The sequence below is a fragment of the Ovis canadensis genome, chromosome 22, assembly GCF_042477335.2.
Source record: "Ovis canadensis isolate MfBH-ARS-UI-01 breed Bighorn chromosome 22, ARS-UI_OviCan_v2, whole genome shotgun sequence".
Classification (NCBI taxonomy): Eukaryota; Metazoa; Chordata; class Mammalia; order Artiodactyla; family Bovidae; genus Ovis; species Ovis canadensis.
Window position 1 is genome coordinate 52,609,168 of NC_091266.1, and position 20,981 is coordinate 52,630,148.

At 39.4% G+C, this 20,981-nt stretch overlaps 1 protein-coding gene across 2 annotated transcripts in view; it reads right to left on the reverse strand.

Annotated features, from left to right (window-relative positions):
* The window catches only part of SHTN1 (shootin 1), a 113,990-nt gene that overhangs the window by 80,233 nt on the left and 12,776 nt on the right, over nt 1-20,981 (reverse strand). For both annotated transcript variants that reach the window (XM_069567572.1, XM_069567571.1), the window contains exons 2-3: nt 14,961-15,013; nt 2,963-3,023 (exon numbers count right to left, since the gene is read on the reverse strand). In XM_069567572.1, coding sequence (XP_069423673.1) covers nt 2,963-3,023; nt 14,961-15,013 — 114 coding nt within the window. The remainder of the gene's footprint in view (nt 1-2,962; nt 3,024-14,960; nt 15,014-20,981) is intronic.

Genomic DNA, 20,981 nt, shown 5'->3' on the forward strand with positions numbered 1-20,981 from the left:
CAAGTAATTAATCTCAAAAATATACAAGCAGCTCCTGCAGCTCAAGTCCAGAAAAATAAATGCCCCAATCAAAAAATGGGCCAAAGAACTAAACAGACATTCTCCAAAGAAGACATACAGATGGCTAACAAACACATGAAAAGATGCTCAACATCACTCATCAGAGAAATGCAAACCAAAACCCCAATGAGGTACCATTTCACACCAGTCAGAATGGCTGCCATCCAAAAGTTTATAAGCAATAAATGCTGGAGGAGGTGTGGAGAAAAGGGAATCCTCTTACACTGTTGGTGGGAATGCAAACTAGTACAGCCACTATGGAGAATAGTGTGGAGATTTCTTTTAAAGCTGAAAATAGAACTGCCATTCGCCCCAGCAATCTGACTATTGGGCATACACACTGAGGAAACCAGAATTGAAAGAGACACATGTACCCCAATGTTCATCGCAGCACTATTTACAATAGCCAGAACATGGAAGCAACCTAGATATCCTTCAGCAGACAAATGGATAAGAAAGCTGTGGTACATATACACAATGGAGTATTACTCCGCCATTAAAAAGAATACATTTGAATCAGTTCTAATAAGGCGGATGAAACTGGAGCCTATTATGCAGAGTGAAGTTAGCCAGAAAGAAAAACACCAATACAGTATAATAATGCATATATATGGAATTTAAAAAGATGGTAATGATAACCCTGTATGCAAGACAGCAAAAGAGACACAGATGTATAGAACAGTCTTTTGGACTCTGTGGGAGAGGGCAAGGGTGGGATGTTGGGAGAATGGCATTGAAACATGTATATTATCATATGTGAAACAAATCGCCAGTCCAGGTTCGATGCATGAGACAGGTGCTCAGGGCTGGTGCACTGGGATGACCCACAGGGAAGGGATGGGGAGCAAGGTGGGAGGGGGGTTCAGGATGGGGAACACATGTACACCCGTGGCGGATTCATGTCAATGTGTGGCAAGACCAAGACAATATTGTAAAGTAATTAGCCTCCAACTAAAATAAATAAATTTATATCAAAAAAATAAGGATGTCGTACAATGTCTTTCCTTCTTTGTCTAAAAAAAAGAGATATAAATGAACTTACAAAACAAAAACAGACTCACACACTTAGACAAGGAGCTTTGCCGGTTGGGGGGGATAGTTAGGGAGTTTGGGATGGACATGTACACACTGCTATATTTAAATGAACAGTCAACAAGGACCTACCGTATAGCATGTGGAACTCAGTTCAATGTTATGTGGCAGCCTGGATATAAGGGGAGTTGGGAGAGAATGGACACACACACACACACATATATATATATATGGTTGTGTCCCTTTGCTGTTCACCTGAATCTATCACAACTATTAATCAGTTATACTCCAACACAATAAAAATGAAATAAAGTGTAAAATAAAAAGTTTTTTAAAAGATAGTATTTAAAATTTCTTCAAAGGAAAAAAGGTAAGTTGATTTGGTAGAAATTTGCTTCCATTTTTGCATAATACAAAAGGTAAAATCTCTACTACCTACCTGGACCAAAACATTTTATGATAATTCCAATCATAAGAATTTGAACTATTCCCACTGCACACAGCAGGCCAACCCAATATCAACAACTAATTCAAATACATTAACTTTCAAAAATGTCAATGGTATACCCCTTTCAGCTGTAACTCAGTGTCAGTTTGAGTGTAAGAAATTCCCATTAATCCTCTATTAGGGAAGGAGAAAGTCCTAAACAATTGCCATCCACACATTCACAGATAAAAAAAAATATTTTCACCTATGGCATACTATGACAGTAAGCCAGTCATAGCATACTGGCCACCAAAGACAGGTTATTATCAACAATATCCTCTTTAGGTTTTCCTTGTTACAGCCAGACACCTGAAATAAACTAGCTACTGAAATTTAACTATCCTGCTGCATTTTTATAGCTGCTTTACCTCCAGCAAGAATAAATGTTGAAATGTTTTGTAGTGTAGTTACCAAGTCAACCCTTTATGATATAATCAAACAACCTGACTAACGTGGCATCTGAGAAGGATGGAGACGCCTTGCTTCCAAGTGGGAGGGTCACTTTCCCAGCTAAAGTCTGGCTTTCCTGTGACATATTTCCTCCTGAACCTTCTGAGCATGATCAGATTTGCTCTATTTTGGGGGATAAAGTAATAACAGACTTACATCACATAAAAAAGTAACAGCAAAAATTAAGAAATTATACCTTTTGTGAAACTATCACTTTCCTTGGTGAAAGAGCTATTTCAACCATTCAAAAATTCCTAAAATGTGTAAGTTCTGTAAACCTAGAATTCCCTTTCTATGAATTAACCTAAGGAACTAATTAGACCACTGTAAAGATGTATGAATTAGAATTCTTATCATGGCATTACAGATAATTCCTAAAAATCAGAAATAATACATCTATCACTGAAGAACTGTTTAAATAAATTACAGTACTATCTTATGATAGAATACTATGGGTAACACTAAAAACTGATATATTTCTCTACTAACATGCAAAGATGACCATGATATACTATTTACTGAAAAGAGTAGGCTGCAAGATTGAGTGCAAAGCATGACTGCATTTTTTGTTGACATATTTCACAGATAAAAGAGCAGGAAAGAAAGACTGTAATACACTAATGTTGGCTTTATCAAAGTAACAATTTTTGCTCTCTTTTAACTGGTCTGCATAGTAAAAATTTTCATAATAAGCACAAACTGTACTTTATGTATATATAAATAATATACTTATGAAATGATAATGCTCATTATCAATCCACTTCTTTAAAAATCACAATAATGCCACAGCATTTTTTTGGCAAATGGGAAGACAATTCCTCCTTTCTTGGCTGCCCATTGCATCAGCAACTAAACACAGAGTACATGCCTACCCACATAACCCCAAAGCACAGCTGTATGTGTTTGAACAATTCCACCAAAATGCTTACATACTTTTCTGAAATTCCTCCAGTTTTTTAACTGCTTCATCTCGTTCTTGCCTAATTTTGTCACACTGAAACAAAAACAAAACAAAAATGTTAAGTTTGTATCATAAGTTTGGAAAGACAAGAAAGAGTAAATTTATAAACAGTTTTAGGAAAAGAAACAGAAATTAAAAATCTTTAACAAGCATTAATGATATATCCAGAAAAGACCAAAACTCTAATTCAAAAAGATCCATGCACCCCAGTGTTAACAGCAGCACTATGTACAATAGTTAAGGAAGCAACCTTAAGTGTCCATCAACAGATGAATGGATATAGAAGGTATGTGATATATACATATATATATATAGGCTATGACAAACCTAGACGGTATATCAAAAAGCAAAGATATTAGTTTGCCAACAAAGGTCTGTCCAGTCAAAGCTATGGTTCTTCCAGTAGTCATGTATGGATGTGAGAGTGGGACCATAACGAAAACTCAGCACCGAAGAATTGATGCTTTTGAACTGTGGTGTTGGAAACTCCTGAGACTCCCTTGGACTGCAAGGAGATCAAACCAGTCCATTCTAAAGGAAATCAGTCCTGAATATTCATTGGAAGGACTGATGCTGATGCTAAAGCTCCAAAACTTTGGCCAACTGATGCAAAGAACTGACTCATTGGAAAAGACCTTGATGCTGGGCAAGACTGAAGGCAGGAGGAGATGGTGATGACTAAGGATGAAATGGTTGGATGGCATCACCAACTCAACAGAGATGAGTTTGAGCAAGCTCCAGGAGTTGGAGTTGGACATGAAGCCTGGGTGCTGCAGTCCACGGGGTTGTAAGGAGTCAGACATGACTGAGGGACTGAACTGATATATATATATGACCATGTGAATATAGCACTTTACATTTGAATTCTACCATGTCAGATAAACACATCTGGGATATGCTATGGGGGCGGGGGGGATGGTTCATACCTCTGGATATATCCACAGTAAGGGAATATTACTCACCCATAAAAAAGAAACAGTGCCACTGCAGCAGTATGGATGGACCTAGAGACTACCATACTAAGTCAGCCAGACAGAGATAAATGTATCACTTATATGTGGAATCAGGGCTTCCCAGGGGCCACTAGTGGTAAAGAGCCTGCCTGCCAATGCAGGAGACATAAGAGACACATGTTTGATCCCTGTGTCAGGAAAATCCCCTGGAGGAGGGCATGACGATCCACTCCAGTATTCTTGCCTGGAGAATCCCATGGACAGAGGAGGCTGGCAAGCTACAGTCCCTAGGGTCGCACAGAGTCAGACACAACTGAAGTGACTCAACACACACACACACACACACACACACAATCTTGCCTGGAGAATCCCATGGACAGAGGAGGCTGGCAAGCTACAGTCCATAGGGTCGCACAGAGTCAGACACAACTGAAGTGACTCAACACACACACACACACACACGGAATCTAAAAAATAATACAAAAAATTGATTTGTTTACAAAATAGAAACAGACAGACATAGAAAACAAAAAACTATGGTTACCAAAATAGAGAGGGAGGGAGATAAATTAGCAGTTTGGGATTAGACAGATATATATCATGGGTTCCCTCGCAGCTCAACTGGAAAAGAATCTGCCTGCAATGTGAGAGACCTGGGTTCAACCCCTGGGTTGGGAAGATCCTCCAGAGGAGGGCATGGCAACCCACTCCAGTATTGCTGCCTGGGAAATCACCATGGAAAAGGAGTCTGGGGGGCTACAATCCACGGGATCACAAAGAGTCAGATACAACTGAGCGACTAAGCACAGCACAGCATAAATAAAACAGACAAACAACAAGGATTTTCTGTTTAGCACACGGAATTGTGGGCTTCCCTGATAGCTCAGGGGTAAAAGAATTTGCCTGCAATGCAGGAGACACAGGCAACATGAGTTCGATCCCTAGGTCAGGAAGAATCCTCTGGAGAAGGAAATGACAACCCACTCCAATCTTCTTGCCTGAAAAATCCCATGGACTGAGGAGCCTGGCAGGCTACAGTCCATAAGGTCACAAAGATTCGGACATGACTTAGCAACTAAACCACTTCAGCAACTAAACCACAACAATCACAACAGGGAATTACAGTCAGTATCTTGTAATAATCTATACTGGGAAAGAACACACACAGAGAGAATAACGGAATCACTCTGCTCTGTACATGAAACTAACATAATATTATAAATCAACTATAGTTCAATAAAAAAAGAAAACATATTTTTAAAAAGAAAAAAATACGAAGAAAAAAAGGCATTAATGGCCGCATAGTATTTATAACCACTCACCAGCATGATACTTGTACCATTTGTATCTGGCCAATTTTCTCAGACCTTCTAAGATAATGAGTCACCTTCCTGCTTATTATCTCCTCAGTAACAGACCAATTTAACATCCTTGAGTTAAAATGTATTCATTCTTTAAGAGAATATTTGTGCCTCTTCTCAAGCAGGTATTTTGCTGGCATAGTAAAAACCCCACTCATGCACAGGGCAGATTCCTAAAACTGGGTCGTTTCAACTATCCAGAACCCTGGGGAATACAGGAAGTGGTCACTACCTGGAGACAAACTCCTCAACTTCCTATGCCCTCTGTCACTCAAGAAGAAACCATCCTTGTATCCTTACAATTTTGAGTAGAAGAAGGTATAGCAAATTAAAACTAAAATCATGGCATCCGGTCCCATCACTTCATGGCAAACAGATGGGAAAACCATAGAACCAATGACAGACTTCATTTTCTTGGGCTCCAAAATCACTGCACATGGTGACTGCCACCATGAAATTAAAACACACTTGCTCCTTGGAAGAAAAGCTATTGACCAATCTAGACAGCATATTAAAAAGCAGAGACATTACTTTGCCAACAAAGGTCCGTCTAGTCAAAGCTGTGGTTTTTCCAGTAGTCATGTACGGATGTGAGAGTTGAACTATAAAGAAGGCTGAGCACTAAACAATTGATGCTCTTGAACTGTGGTGCTGGAGAAGACTCTTGAGAGTCCCTTGGACTGCAAGGAGATACAACCAGTCCATCCTAAAGGAGATCAGTCCTGAATATTCACTGGAAGGACTGATGCTGACACTGAAGCTTCAATATTTTGGCCACCTGATGTGAAAAATTGACTCATTGGAAAATGAGCGGAATGTTAGGTTTTTTAAAAATTCATTAATACCTTCAGGGCCAGTTTAGACATGTCTATTGAGTCAGTGATGCTATCCAACCATCTCATCCTCTGTCATCCCCTTCTCCTCCTGCTTTCAATCTTTCCCAACATCAGACATATTCATTATGAGCACGGAATTTCATAAAATAGGAAGTATAACACATTTTAGGAAGATTTTTGTCAAAAATGTCGTGATTTTAGCTGTTAGAATAATTAAAATTTTAGTTGTGTGAGAATACTATTACACTATATATAATATAACACAACTTTATATTTTAATTCTACCATGTCAGATAAACATATCTGGGATATGTTTCTGGGTTGGGGATTTCATACCTTTGGATATTTTTACTTTCAAATGTCAGTGGCTAAAAATTATGATGCCACTGACAATTTGGAAAAACCAAATTAAAATAATGAGATCTTCTGATCTAACAGGCTGGCAAAAACTGAAAAGGTCTGGTACCAGGAGTCAGAAACTCTCACATACTTCAGGTGGAAATGTCAACTGGCATATCTACTTTAGAAATAAACTAGCAAAACTGAAATTGCAAGGACTTCCCTGGTGGTTCAGTGGTTAAGACTCTACGCTTCCAATACAATGGGCATGGGTTTGATCCCTGGTCAGGGAACTAAGATCCCACAGGCCTTACAGCAAGAAAAAAATTGAAATTGCATATACCCTATGGCTCAGCAATTATACTTTTAGATTCTATCACTAGAATCTCTAGTAATATGTACAAGATGACCTATACAAACATGTTCTGCATTTATAACAATACACTATGGTATATCCATATCATACACTATAAATAGAGATGAATGAACTAATGTTTTATGTGTCAATGTTTTACATCTATCAATAAATATAAACCAGATTCTCAAAAATCATAATGCTGAGTAAAAGGAGTTATAGAATATATATATCAAATGATACCTTAAACACACAAAAGTACTTCATATATTTACACTGCATCTGTATATTTCCTAATACATATGGTATATATATAAAAACATGGAACAGAAGGATACATATAAAATAAATGTGAGTACTTGCCTCTTAAAAGCCAGGGAGGGGAAGGGTCTAGGTTTGGGTGACACTGGGGACCTTCAATTTTACTTTTAAATTTGAAAAAAGTAAGCTAATTCTGTGACATGTATGTGTGTCATATTATTCTCTGCCCTTTTCTATGCTTTTAAAATATTTTTAAAATAAAAAAATTAAGCTATTGTTCAGTTTGGGCCATTAGTCTATCAAGAACTGAAACTTTTTCAAAGCTTTAGTTTTGAAAACCTCCGTCCATTTGGGTAAACCCATTCTGGCTAGCATACACAAAATGAGCACGCAGTGCTAAACTAGCAAAGCTATTTACTTAAATCCTGACTCAGACCCTCCACAAGAGGGATCACACAGGACCGTGTTCTAAAGGAAAAGGAATATCCTTTCATTAAAGCTTTCTGGTGGGAATTTAACTTCTGCTAAAAAAAAAAAAAAGAAGAAGAAGAAAAGTAATTCTAATACAGTTTCTAGTCCCAACTTAACGTGTAAACAGAATTTACTGTCTTTTGGTGTTTCAAGTTCCAAGCACTGGACTCCTGTATTCTCAACTAAGTTTATGAGATCCTTTCCCCACCAGATAGTGTAACACCTAGCTTTAGGAGTGTGCTAGCCAGCTGACTCGGGAATGCTCCTCTCATTTTCATGACTGTGGCACCTGTTTGCTTTGTACTTCCCCACCAGTTTGCCAATCTGCCCACCCACGCCCAAGTTCTCCTCTCCTAAGGCCCAGGGAGACGTGCTTTGGTTAGTAACAGGTCAGCAATCACAGTCTTATCCCTACATTCAAGCAACGCGTTTCTACAGTCCACCTATACGCTTTCACACTAACTATACAGCCATCACCAGCGGCTTCAAAGCGGTCTCCCAACACACCAGCTGTGTTCTATCAGAGGTCTTCATGTTGCTTTCTATTTTCTGCAACCATATTATGATAGAACTGGCAGCCACAGAATTTACCATCTGCTATGGATACTGAAAGGGGTTGTGGGGGTGGGGTGGGGGGTGGGGGCGATTTACACATGCTACAAAAGCAACTTATTTATTCCAAACCAGAGCTGAGCAAAATATGGAGGATACATCTGTTTACTAAGCAGAAATCCAAATACCTACTTTTTTCATCATTTTAGGTGAACCCAGAAATATATCTTGTAATCTTTATCTCATTCCACCAACAGGAAGAAACGAGCAAAGACTCTGGAAGGGTGTTACCTCTTTATGTCCCACAGAAGCCCCTCATCCTTCCCACCCCGTCCTCTCTCCTGCTTGCGCAGCTGTGCCAATTGGAGAAACTGCTTCTTTTTGTGTGAGAATTGCTCGTGAAGACTCTGCAATAGCAACAGATGTTCTTGGGCCCACATCACTTAATTATGATGCTCAACGATTCTCTGCAGCTCAATGCTGGGGTAGAACCCAGCAGCATGAGTGCTGCCTGGCTGAAGCAAGCTGGGTAACATTACATCTATTCTAGAGTCTCTATTCTGGCTCTTCATGAAGTGGCGAATTGGCCAGTGGTTAGCCTTGCTGGTTTTGAAAGCTCTTAATATTAGAAGCCCTGGCTGTTTTCCAGAACTCTTCCTTGAGGCTCATCCAGGCAGCTACCTGGCTTCGGAAACTACACCAGCATTTCAAAGCACTGGCAGGCTGACTTACAGAGGAAAGGCTTTCCAGGGTGAATTGGCGCTCCCTTCTCCCCTACCAAAATGGGCAGCTGTTCTTTCTGCCTCACATATCATCCAACTCCAGTTTATACTAAGATGTCTGCTCACTGGGGCTCAGCAGAAGTATAGATAACTGATTGAGACACTAAGATATCTTCAAATTTTGCTATGTGTATGTTTTATGCAAGAAAACCTCTGATGTTCTGAATTGTGTCTAACTTCCACTAACATAAACGTTCATTTTTAGCTCCATGATGCACAAATTTAACCAAGGGCTGTGACCCTATAGAAACACCAGTTTGGAGCCCAAGAAGTGCACACGTGCACTGCCTACACAGGCCAACAGAGCCGAGGATCTGGACAAAGACTACTGCTACCTTACAGCTGACTGGATTAGACTTCTAAGCAGGTATCTACTGTAATCCCTGAAAGCCTTTATTTCCTTCCTCCAAGTACTGAACAGATTATTCATACAGGCACTGTGTTACGCAGGAAAAAAAATACAGTGAGAAACAAATCAGGCAAAGTGCTCTCATAAAACTTACTATCAACCAAGAAAGATCAACAATGAAACGAGCAATTTATAACAGCACAGCTATAATGAGAGAAATACTGCACTAGGGGAACACACAGCAGAGGCTACAACATTGAGTCTGAAGAGGTCTCAACCCTACACCATTTTTTACTTATTTTTCTTGAACTTCATTCCTTTTTGTCCAGTTACAATATTTAAAAAGTTTAAAAAGGCTTAGCATTCGAATTGTGCATATCTACCTGTTTTAGTATCTTCGGTGATGCAGTTCAAAAACCATCAAATCATTTTTAATAAAAATCACCAATTCTATTGTTCTACCTCTGTAAGTCTGGCTAGAACTCAGCTGAGCTTATCTTTAGAGAACACAGTAAATTAAATCATTCCCACTAGGACGGAATTCTTTTCACTCTCTTTCTCTTGTGCTGGTGTTCTTTCTTCCAATTCAAAGTTCTTTCCCTCCAATTTTCACAGGCAATAAAGTAGTAGCTGCCCCCTAAAGCTGTCTTACAGCATTCTCCAAATTCTAGGTATTGTGTGTTAGATGGAAACACATGTCATCAGAACAGAGATCCTTGCTCTTTGTTTCTGGATAGATTGCTGTTAATAAGAGACTCATTTTCACTTTCAAACTGCTAAGTAATTACTTTTTCTCTGGCACAACCACTTGCCACTCTGTTCTAAAGAAACTGCATGTATGTGAATGTATTATGCATGAACAGTTAGCATAATGGGTGCATATCTTGCTCTTTAGAGTGGCTTCTTTATTGATTTCTTAAAAATAAAATACTTTGGGACCTTCACCTCTGAAATTTACACAAGATGAAGAAATTTTTAACAATAGGCAACTGAGCCAAGATGCAAACAGTATCATCTATCTTGCTTCTTGAAACCTAAGTCTTGCAAAGTGTCTGTCTCATTCCCTTTTCATTCATTGTTCCTGGCAAGCTGACAGAACCGCCTGATGCAGGGTTACAGTAGCTCACCCAAACGACTTCTAATCAGCCACTTAAACATTTATTCATTTCAAAACTCGATCTCAGAACATAGTATTAAACATAAATACTTACTGTTCAAAGGCAGACATTCTTCTATTCTACAGATTTCTTTCTTTTTATGCACACTCCACACACACCCCCACCACCCTGAGAAATGTGAAAGCTATTCCATTAAAAGCTCAAAGAAGCTTTGCCCCCCCTACCTCCGTATATAGGAAAAAACCACAAAGGACTATGACAAAGATTCTGAATGAGTCATAAAGAATGCCCTTCAATTGTAGAAGCATGACTAACACATTTAAATATGATAACTGCTTCACAAGCAGAGTGAAACTTCATTTGGTTGACTTCAAAATATACAGTCCTCTATTTTTCTTTTACCCCCAAAATAATTTGGAAGGGTTATTGAAATCAATGTGATAGGCCTTCCCAGCTTCTAACATATTGTTGATAATGCTACTTAGGCAAAAAATAGTGGAAAGTAACAACCTTTCCATCATCTCCACCTTTAATGATGTCTTAAAAAAAAAAAAAAAAAAACACTAATCCAACCCATACAACTTACCTGTGCCCTATATAATATTTTGATAATGAATTTTGGTTGATAAGAAGTGATAAATACATAAGAAATATACAGGTGTTTCACTACAAAGAAGCAACAATCTTGCTTGTGAGAGACAGAAGACTTTGAAAAAAAAATTTAAGTGATATTTAAGCCAAGCATTAAGAGATAATAAGGGTTTGTGGCTTGGAATTGGGTAGGAATCTTGTCTCTGTTCTTTTTCCCATCCTACCCCCAAATTCTGGATATGAACGCTTAGAACATGTGCATTTATGTTCTAAGCACAATTCATCACAGTCATTTGTCAACTTGCCTGTATCCCTCATTAGAGTAGTTTTATACTTAAGAGTGGGATATTCGCACATTTTTCTTTACATCCCTGTGCTCAGAAGGCATTCAGCAAAAAGTTTTCCTTTCAATACAAGGTTTCCTCATCAACTCAGATCCTGATTCCATCTTCAAAAAAAATTGATAAAAACCACAAAATGATCATGTTACACTGTTCTTAAAAAGGGAGAACTGCAAAGGGAAAGACCATTAAGACACTGGCCCACCCTCCCAAATCTCCTACTCTGACCCTTGGGTTGCACTGTGTCAGAATCTATACACACGCATGCACAGGCAGGTACACATGTGCAGACACACACAGAAACACACACGTCAGAATTTTTCTAAAGTAAGATTGATTTAACATTTAACTTTCAGTTTTTAAATACAAACCAATATATGGTGAAGAAGAACGATCCAGAAAAGTATTGAGTCTGATCATTTCTGGTGGAAAATTCCTGAGCTAACAATAAAAAATAAAGAATAAAACCAAGACTTTTGTGGGAAAAGTCAATTAGCTCCCCTAAGTCTACCTGCTTCAAAATGAGTATTTGTAGTCAGGATACCTGTGTCTGAATCTGGACTCTGTTAAGCCCTGAAAAGGAGGTTGTGAAAGCGTTATTCGCTCAGTCATGTCTGACTCTTTGTGATCCATGGACTGTAGCCCATCAGGCTCCTCTGTCCATGGGATTCTCCCAGGCAAGAATACTGGAGTGGGTTGCCATTCCCTTCTCCAGGGAATCTTCCCAACCCAGGGACTGAACCTGGGTCTCCTGCATTGCAGGCAGATTCTTTACCTTCCACGCCACCAGGGAAGCCCATGCTGAGCCCTGAGGTCCTTCTGTGAAACAAAGCTGGCACAGGGTTGTTAGGAGCATCAGATAAGATAGATAAGGGGATGTACATGACCTGCAGTAGCTTCTTGAAAAAACAGTCTCTTCGGCAACTACCTGTTCTGAGGAAATTCACATCCCACCACTTGTCTCAACAGAGGAGATTCCAAACAAGGTATAAAAAGATCTACCCAAAGGAATCATACCCAGTGTCTCTTCCCACTGATAAGGTTCATGACCAGACAACACAGATGGTTAAACTTAATGTGGACATAAGGAAGGAAAAACCTTGCTGTTTATTTTTCTGGTCCCTTCCATGTCTGCAAAATTTGCCCACACTGAATTAACTATGGCAAAAGGAGTCATACTTTAGACTCCTATCCTTGACGCATTTAACTGAACTTGTTTGGGGTCATGAAGTAAGAATAGCCATGAATATCTGCTGATGTGGTCTGCACAAAGCTCACACAGCCAGGCAGAAGAAAGTACTTTGCCAGAGAAAATGGTGTTCTCCATTTACCACCTCCAGAACTAAAGCTGCTTTTACTCATTCTGTGCTGTATAAAAAGGCTTTTATTATAGGCTTCCCTCCTTTGTCATACAGCCCCCTTTGGGGGAAAAATCTGCAGTAACAAGCCTGCTAGTCTTTTAACACAAGATAAACAAGAGTGTGGTAAACTTAAAACCATCCTACTTTGTTTTATCGACCACACAGCATTCCATATCGCTTTCATGTCTTTTCTTCCCATTTCTGTTAATAGTTATTTTTAAAGAATGAGTATAGGAGCAAGTCAATAGAGATGTTACAAAACTTTCTGGACATACTCTGTGTAGAGAAACATGTCGACAGGTAAAAGGCCAAGTTAATTTTTAATCCTTCTTTCGCCAAACGCATTTTATCTGCTGTTCACTTGTATTACAGATGGTTCACTTAAAAACTCACTGCAGAAAGTGCCTCGCAGTTAAACAACCTTCATCATCACTAATAACAGATGTTTATAGAATGTCTACTATTTTTAGGGCAATGCTAGGTCTACAGATAAGCAAGGATTAAAGAAACATAAGAAAAAATACAAAAAAATTTTGTTCCTCTTATGTTATTCATGCTCTCCAAGATCCCTCTTTCTCTGTCATATGGAGACATGTTTGCTATCCCTAGTCCTATTTTCTACGTAAATCAAAGAGTTCTCCTGAATTAACCCTTCCTACTTGATTTGCTCTTTCACTCTTGGACCAGAAACATCTATGGAGGAGACTCAATTGCTAAGTCTTGGCTCTTTCTCCCCAAGCTGGAAAATGGGTGGGTATCTTAAGCAAAGAGGCTCAAGCTATCTGGCTTAAGCATCACCCATCAGCTTTGCTTTAAAATTATGGGGCATCAGGGACTGAGGGTCTAGGCGCACACTCCCCACCTGTTGGCAGACTTGGGACATTTGTGATTTTGCTGTCTAATAATTCAGAACTAGAAAACCTGTCAAACTTAATTCTGTGACCTTCTTACCATATTAGATGCATGTACCAGCCATCTTCTATCACAAATATTCTCATTACCCACCTACCATTTCCTGTACTGCCTAGTAAAAGGAAGGGAAGATACTTACAATTTTACAGAACACCAAAGGTTTATTTACAAATGAGCAAAGAGGCAAGAAATCTGAGTGAAAAATAACGATCTAAAAATCCATTATAATGTGCTCTGAACGAGAGTACTTACCATTAATACTACCACACCAACATCTATATAGGTGGCAAATTAATATGAGTTAAAAAGTTAAATGTTAAGAGCTTAATATTAAAAGTCGATTCTTAACAGCTCAATAAATACCCCCCAAATATGCCACAATTTATTATTTTACCCCTCCAAAATATTTAGCTGTCTGCCAATTTTCATTACATCTCTTACTCTGAAATTTTCAAGACAAGGCTGAATAATTTGCAGCAATGATGAGCACCTTCTTTAATAACCAAAGAATCTGTTTTATTAATTTTCCACCACGGGTGTTATGCTTTGAAATATTTGGTCTATCAAACAAATTTCTAAAAATAGAAAATTTTAACTTCTAAAATAAATTTCATTTATATCTAAATAACAATAATGGACAGCTCTCTCTCTCTCTCTCTCTCCTCCTTTTCATTCTCTACTTAGTCCCTGTACTTCTTAAAACTCAGCCTTCCCTTCTATTTCTCCCTTCCCTAAACTTATAGGGAAAAGAAGACATATGTTTAAAAAAAAAAAAAAAACCACTCATGAATCTTAAATGGGTATGTTCAGAGACATAAAGGTAAGTAGAATTCAACTATTTAACAATTAAAAAATAAAACTGCCAGAGCCTAGGAAAATATTCACCAGGCTCCACCATCTTCACATTGGGTGTTTTTCAATTTCCAACATATTATTCACATATTTAAAGGAAGCAAACATACAAAGGGTTTATGGAGACATTTGAGCTAAATGCCAGTGGACTGATTCCAAAGAGTTCCCTCCAGATCTAAGATGCTTAAACCCCAAAGGTAAATGTCTCAGGCCTTCAATGCCATCACTAGAATTCCAAATCTGACTGGTGGAAAAAGTACACTTCTTGGGGGCCTGAGATCCTTGGCCTGGTGCCTTGCTGCACATTTAGCTGTGTAGTTAATCTCCCAGAGCAGCGCCCACTGTGGCATGCCTGCTATTCTTTACCATCTGGAGCCTGGAGTTGATATTAGCCTGAACCACACATGCAGGAGAAAAGAAATTTTTAAAAAAACAACTCTCATTCGCATTTAACTGAAATTGGTGGCAGAACAATGCACCATGCTGCCTAGGCTTTTTACACATATAAGAGAGGAAAGAAAGAGTAAAATACAAACCTTCTCCTTTGTCTTCTGGTTCTCTGCTCTAAGGTCTTCATATTCACCTATCGCTAAAAGAAAAAAAGGAAAGAAATGTCACAAGGTTTTAAAGTTTACTGTGGAAAAACCTGGGAACCCAACTAACCCCTACTGTCTATTTACTAGACTGGGGGTGGGGTGGAAAAGAGGCTACAGAAGATAGGCTCCTGCTTTAAAGAAAAAGGAAGAAAAAGAGACCAGAGCGGATGTGAGTCCCCTGAGCCAAATTTCAGTTCTCCTGGGTCATTAGGAAGACTTATGAGCCATAAATGCCGGTGACAAGGCACTTCTCATCTCTGATGTTCAGCAATTGTGAAAGGAGACAGGTGGGTGTTCCCTGAAGTTCCTTCCAGCATCATCAGGCTGCAGTACTGTAATCAGAGGTGTATTTTCGAAAACTGGCCTCCAGAAAATAAACTCAGTGTCACATATCTGCTCTACCCACAGATGAAAGTTTATGCTATGAGCATTCAGCTAAGAACAACTATTTTCAGGCACTGCAAGATCATCAACCACCAAGCTATGACCAGATCCTAGCCAGATTCATTTCTCTAAGTTGCAAGAATATGGGAGTTGTTTGCAAATATATCCAACTATGTGGGGAAAGTAGCAGTTTTCTACTTAAAATCCTCTACTGCCAGAAAAATGATCAGAACCTCCGCATTCAACTTTTAGCCAAAGCACCATTTTTAGATATCCTCACAGTTGAGAATGTGATGTTCAGAGTTTATGGTGGGAAGAAAGAGAATGATCTAGCCTTAATGATGGAGCAGAATGTCTAAGGTGGGCCCAGGAGAATTGCTGTCTACTCCCAGACCAACACCATTTTGACTGGTATGAGAGAGCCAGGCAATAACCAAGCTTGGATTTTTATACTTTGACTTTTAAAAAATCTAATTGGTATTTATCTTCAAAAGCTCAGTTTTGGTCTTCCTGATGGCTCAGTGGTGTAAAGAATCTGTCTGCCAGTGCAGGAGACACAGGTTCAGTCCCTGGTCCTGGAGGATCCCACACGCCACGGAGCAACAAAACCCATGGGCGCAACTACTGAGCCTGAGCTCTAGAGCCTGGGATCCACAACTACTGAAGCCCATGTGTCCAGAGCCTGTGCTCTGCAAAGAACCCCATGCATGACAACTAGAGAACAGCCCCAGCTCCCTGCAACTAGAAAAAAAGCCCACACAGCACAGCCAAAAATAAATAAAATAAATTAATTTAAAAGCTCAGCTTTTCTTTAAAAAAAAAAAAAAAGAGCTCTCTATATCTATGAAGAACCTGAAGGCAGAAATAAAAAAATCTGAAATCTGTAGTTTTAAGGACATTCCAAATAATCTGGTCATTAATGCTAGAGTATATGATTCTAACCACTGGAGCAGACACCCCCAAAACAATTCATATAGTATAGTACACGCTGTTTCTTTCAATAGCAATCTGAAGGGTAGTTACTACGATGGCAGGACAGAAATCTTAAAATCCAATTCAAATAAACACATATTTATGGGATTGTATCATCAATGCCCAGAAGTTTTACCAACACTTCATCTAAATAAGAACTAATAGACAATTTTTAGCAAAGCCACACCCAAAAAGAATCTTTGAAAATTAGCCCATAAATAGCTTAATGCATACATGTAAAGATATACCCCTTTTAAAAATAGTTGCAACAGAAAAGATTTGATTAATCACAGACTGAAGCTCACCAGCTCCTTATCAGCCACCATCATACAAACCCAACCAATGAGTATGAACTAAATTGTCCTCAGGTCTGAAAATTCAATAAAATGTCCCATCCCTCCTTTTTCAACAAAAAGAAACAAGAACTAAGAGATTCTGAGACTAAGAACTAAAAACTAAGATTCTAAGAACTAAGAGATTCTGAGACTAAGAACTAAAAACTAAGATTCTAAGAACTAAGAGATTCTATCCACTTAGATCACTGGGTAGTCTATGGTCATGGTCCCAAATCTTATTACTACATTTAATATTGTTTCAAAAAAAGAAATAAATATTTTAGTGAGAGACTTCGCTTCAGTTTACTTAACATTCAAAAGTATTCTTAGATAAAGTTGAAAAATCAGAATTGATTTACTGCTCTATTCTTGATGACCTACATTACAGATATACAAAACAAAGCAATAAAGGATTTTAAACCATGATCTCACACTGACCTTAAGAAATTTTTTTTCCTATTTAAAACATTAGATAATGGCTTTGAAGCCCTTTTCAAAAAAACTGATACTGTTCTTCCATTCCACTGCCAGTAGAGTCCAAACTCCCAATTACTGGGTCTTTATGAAAAGCATTAAATATGAACCCTTCACCTATCATATCTTAATGGAAACCACAGAAAATATGTTTTCAATGACTGAATACAAAAAAACAGGTACCTGCCCAGGGGTAGAAAAAGTATGGGAAGAATTCAACCATTTAGTAGTGGGAAGGGGTACTTGGGGAATAGGACATAGAAACATTTACTCATATATTTCTATTTCTTTGAAATTAAAAAACCAAGCTCACTGCCCTAAACAACAGTCACATATACATACATCATAGTGAATACATATATACCCCCATTTTTAGCAAACTTGTAAACACTGTAGTGACCTATGTTTTTCAGCTACTTCTTTTTTGGCAATGCCAAAGTATCACAGAGTAAGCCTTATCGTTTCATACCTGGCTCACAGTTTCAAAAACTTTTACCATGAATTGCACAACTCAAGTGATTTGATGAGAGAAATCTTCCAAATGCTGAATTAATCAACAAAAAAGATGAAATTATTTGACCAACTCTTTCACGGGAAAGATACCTGCAGCTTGGGAAGACGTTATCCCTTAAAGTATATTTCACTATAAAGTCACATAGCACAGCAATTTAAAAGTGCAGCCCAAGCACTTCACTTATCCACGGGCATTGGGCAAATTAGTTATTCTGAGTCTCAGATTCCTCATCTGGAATATAGGAATAACAACTGCACATCTCTCATAGCATTGTTCTTAAGAGTAGGTGGACTACTATGTAAGATACAAGGATGCTTAGGCATAGTAAATGTTCAACTGTTGTGACTTCCCTGGAGGTCTAGTGGCTAAGACTCCATGCTCCCAAGGCAGGGGGTCCAGGTTCGATCCGTGCTCAGGGAACTAGATTCCAGTGCCACAACTGAGAGTTCACATGCCTTAACTAAAGGACCCCATTTGTCACAAGTAAGATCAAAGATCCTGAGTTTTTATTAAAACTATTACTGTTACATCAAGATATGTCGATCCTTACACAAGGTATGTGTATGACAAGAGATCAGGCTGCCCCCTAACACCCTTCCGTCTCAGGCTAACTTCTGTCATACATGGCCTGAAAGATGGCAAAATCTCTGAAATGCTAAGTACTATTACCCTCCACCAAATAAAAGGAGATGAGAGGGGGGCTAAAGATCAATCGTAGTTTGTGTAGTAAAAAACAGAAGGTGCCAAAGAAGTGTAGGCATGTCTGAAGCTGTACTTTTCAATCCTGGCTGCCTGTTAGAATCACCTGAGGCGCTTTTAAATCCCACAGCTACCTAATTCCCTCTCCTCTCCACCCCAACCCAAGATTCTAATTTAACTAGGTGGACCTTAGACAGCCATATTTCTTATATGAAGTAAGCACCCCAGGTGATTTTAATGTGCAGCCAAAGAAGAGACTCACTACATAGGAGAACGGAATGGAAGAACAAGGAAGATGTGGAGAAAACAAGGAGAATATCAGGCAAAGCACGTGCTTCAAGAATCATGCTGGTTTTCCATTTTCTAACCCCCTAATGCCAAGAAAGGGAATTTTCTTTCCAAGCTGCAGACCATGCCATAGCCATCCCAGGAAGCAGCTGAGGAGACTTAGTTGTTTGAGAAGCATTACAACTAAAGTCATAATTACAGGCCAATAACACCTCTGGCTAGGATGAGGAACAGTCAGTTTGCCTGGACCTTTCCAGTTTTAGCATTTGAGAGTCCAGTGCCCTCTCTCAGTCCCAGGAAGCTTAACCACCCCATCCTAGCCTTAGCTCCAGATCAGTATTTCCAACCACCACAAAAGACCTGCACTGTCAAATCTGGTAACCACTGGCCACATGTGGCTACTTACATTTACGTTAACTAAAATAAAATTTAAACTTCAGCTCTCCAGCTGCTCAACAGCTACACGTGGCTAGTGGCTACCACTGTGGTGAGTGAACACAGAAAAGTCCCATCGCAGCTGGAAGTTCTACTGGACAGTATTTCTGGACATCTCTGCCCAGATACCTTACAAGCACCTCAAAACTCAACATGTTAGAAAGGGAACTTTTCAATTAAATTTTGCCCAACCACCCTACTTCCTGTACGCATGACCATCATCTACCTAGTTCTTAAGCTACTATCGCAGCATCAAGGGAATCATTGCCTTGATCCCCCACCTCCCCCTCACCACCAAAGGATCTTCAAGCTACTCAGATCTCAAAATGTCTCTCCAATCTGCCCTTCCTCTGTAGTTAGTGCCTCTTTCGAACTGTGGTGCTGGAGAAGACTCTTGAAGAGTCCCTTTGACAGCAAGGAGATCAAACAAGTCAATCCTAAAGGAAATCAGCCCTGAATATTCATTGGAAGAACTGATGCTGAAGCTGAAGCTCCAATATTTTGGCCACCTGATGTGAAGAACCTACGCGCTGGAGAGGACTCTGCTGCTGGGAAAGACTGAAGGCAGGAGAAGGGGGTGACAGAGGATGAGATGGTTGGATGGCATCACCAACTCAATGAACATGAGCTTGAGCAAACTCCAGGAGACAGGAAAGGGCAGGGAAGCCTGGTGTGCTGCAGACCATGGGGTCACAATGAGTCAGACACAACTTAGCGACTGAACAACAACTCCTCCTCTAGCCTCTAGTTTCCCTGTATATCAAGTTCATTCTTTACAAAATAGATAGTTAGCATTGTAACAAAGCAATCTGGTTATTTCATTCTCTTGTTTAAAAGCCACCAAAGATGTTAACGTCACATCTGGGAACCCCACTCTTCTCTCCTCCCTCCATTCAGAGACCACAACTCACTCCATCACCCCCAAAGGTCCAACGTTTCCCTAAATCCTCTAAGACCTTTCAGACTCTGGTGTCTTTACAAATATTTTCCCCTCTGTCTACAAGGTCTTCCCTTCCCCATCTTCCCCACATCCTCCTTTTCAATGCAGTTCAACTGTCATTTCTTCTAAGAAACTCTCCCCATATACCATGGGCAAAAATCAGCATTTATAGTGACCTCCTAGGTGGCTCAGTCGGTAAAGAATCTGCTTGCAATGCAAGAAACCCAGGTTCGATCCCTGGATCAGAAAGATCCCCTGGAGAAGGGCATAGCAATCCACTCCAGTATTCTTGCCTGGAGGATCCCATGGACAGCGGAGCCTGGCAGGCTATAGTTCACGGGGTCGCACAGAGTCAGACACAGCTGAGTGACTCACATTTTAATTTTCACTAGTGTGTACTGTTCACATATCTCTACTGGAGCATCTACATGCAACGTTAATAAGTTGTCTGAAAATAAGTCTGTTTTCTTGCCTTTTCTCCCACTCAATTAATTCATTGCTGTAAACCTTACACTCAGCTGAATACTAAGCCAGAGTCCATGCCTATAATGAATGAATGGCTGGTTCATATAAATCTATGCTGTAGAGCAATTAAGCCAAATATTAACATCCACTTTTCTTTAGTTACATTATTTTTATTTTTTTAATATAAATTTATTTAATTGGAGGTTAATTACTTTACAATATTGTATTGGTTTTGCCATACATCAACATGAATCTGCCACGGGTGTACACGTGTTCCCCATCCTGAACCCCCCTCCCCCCTCCCTCCCCATCCCATCCCTCTGGGTCGTCTCAGTGCACCAGCCCCAAGTCTCCAGTATCATGCATCGAACCTGGACTGGCGATTCATTTCATATATGATATTATACATGTTTCAATGCCATTCTCCCAAATCATCCCACCCTCTCCCTCTCCCT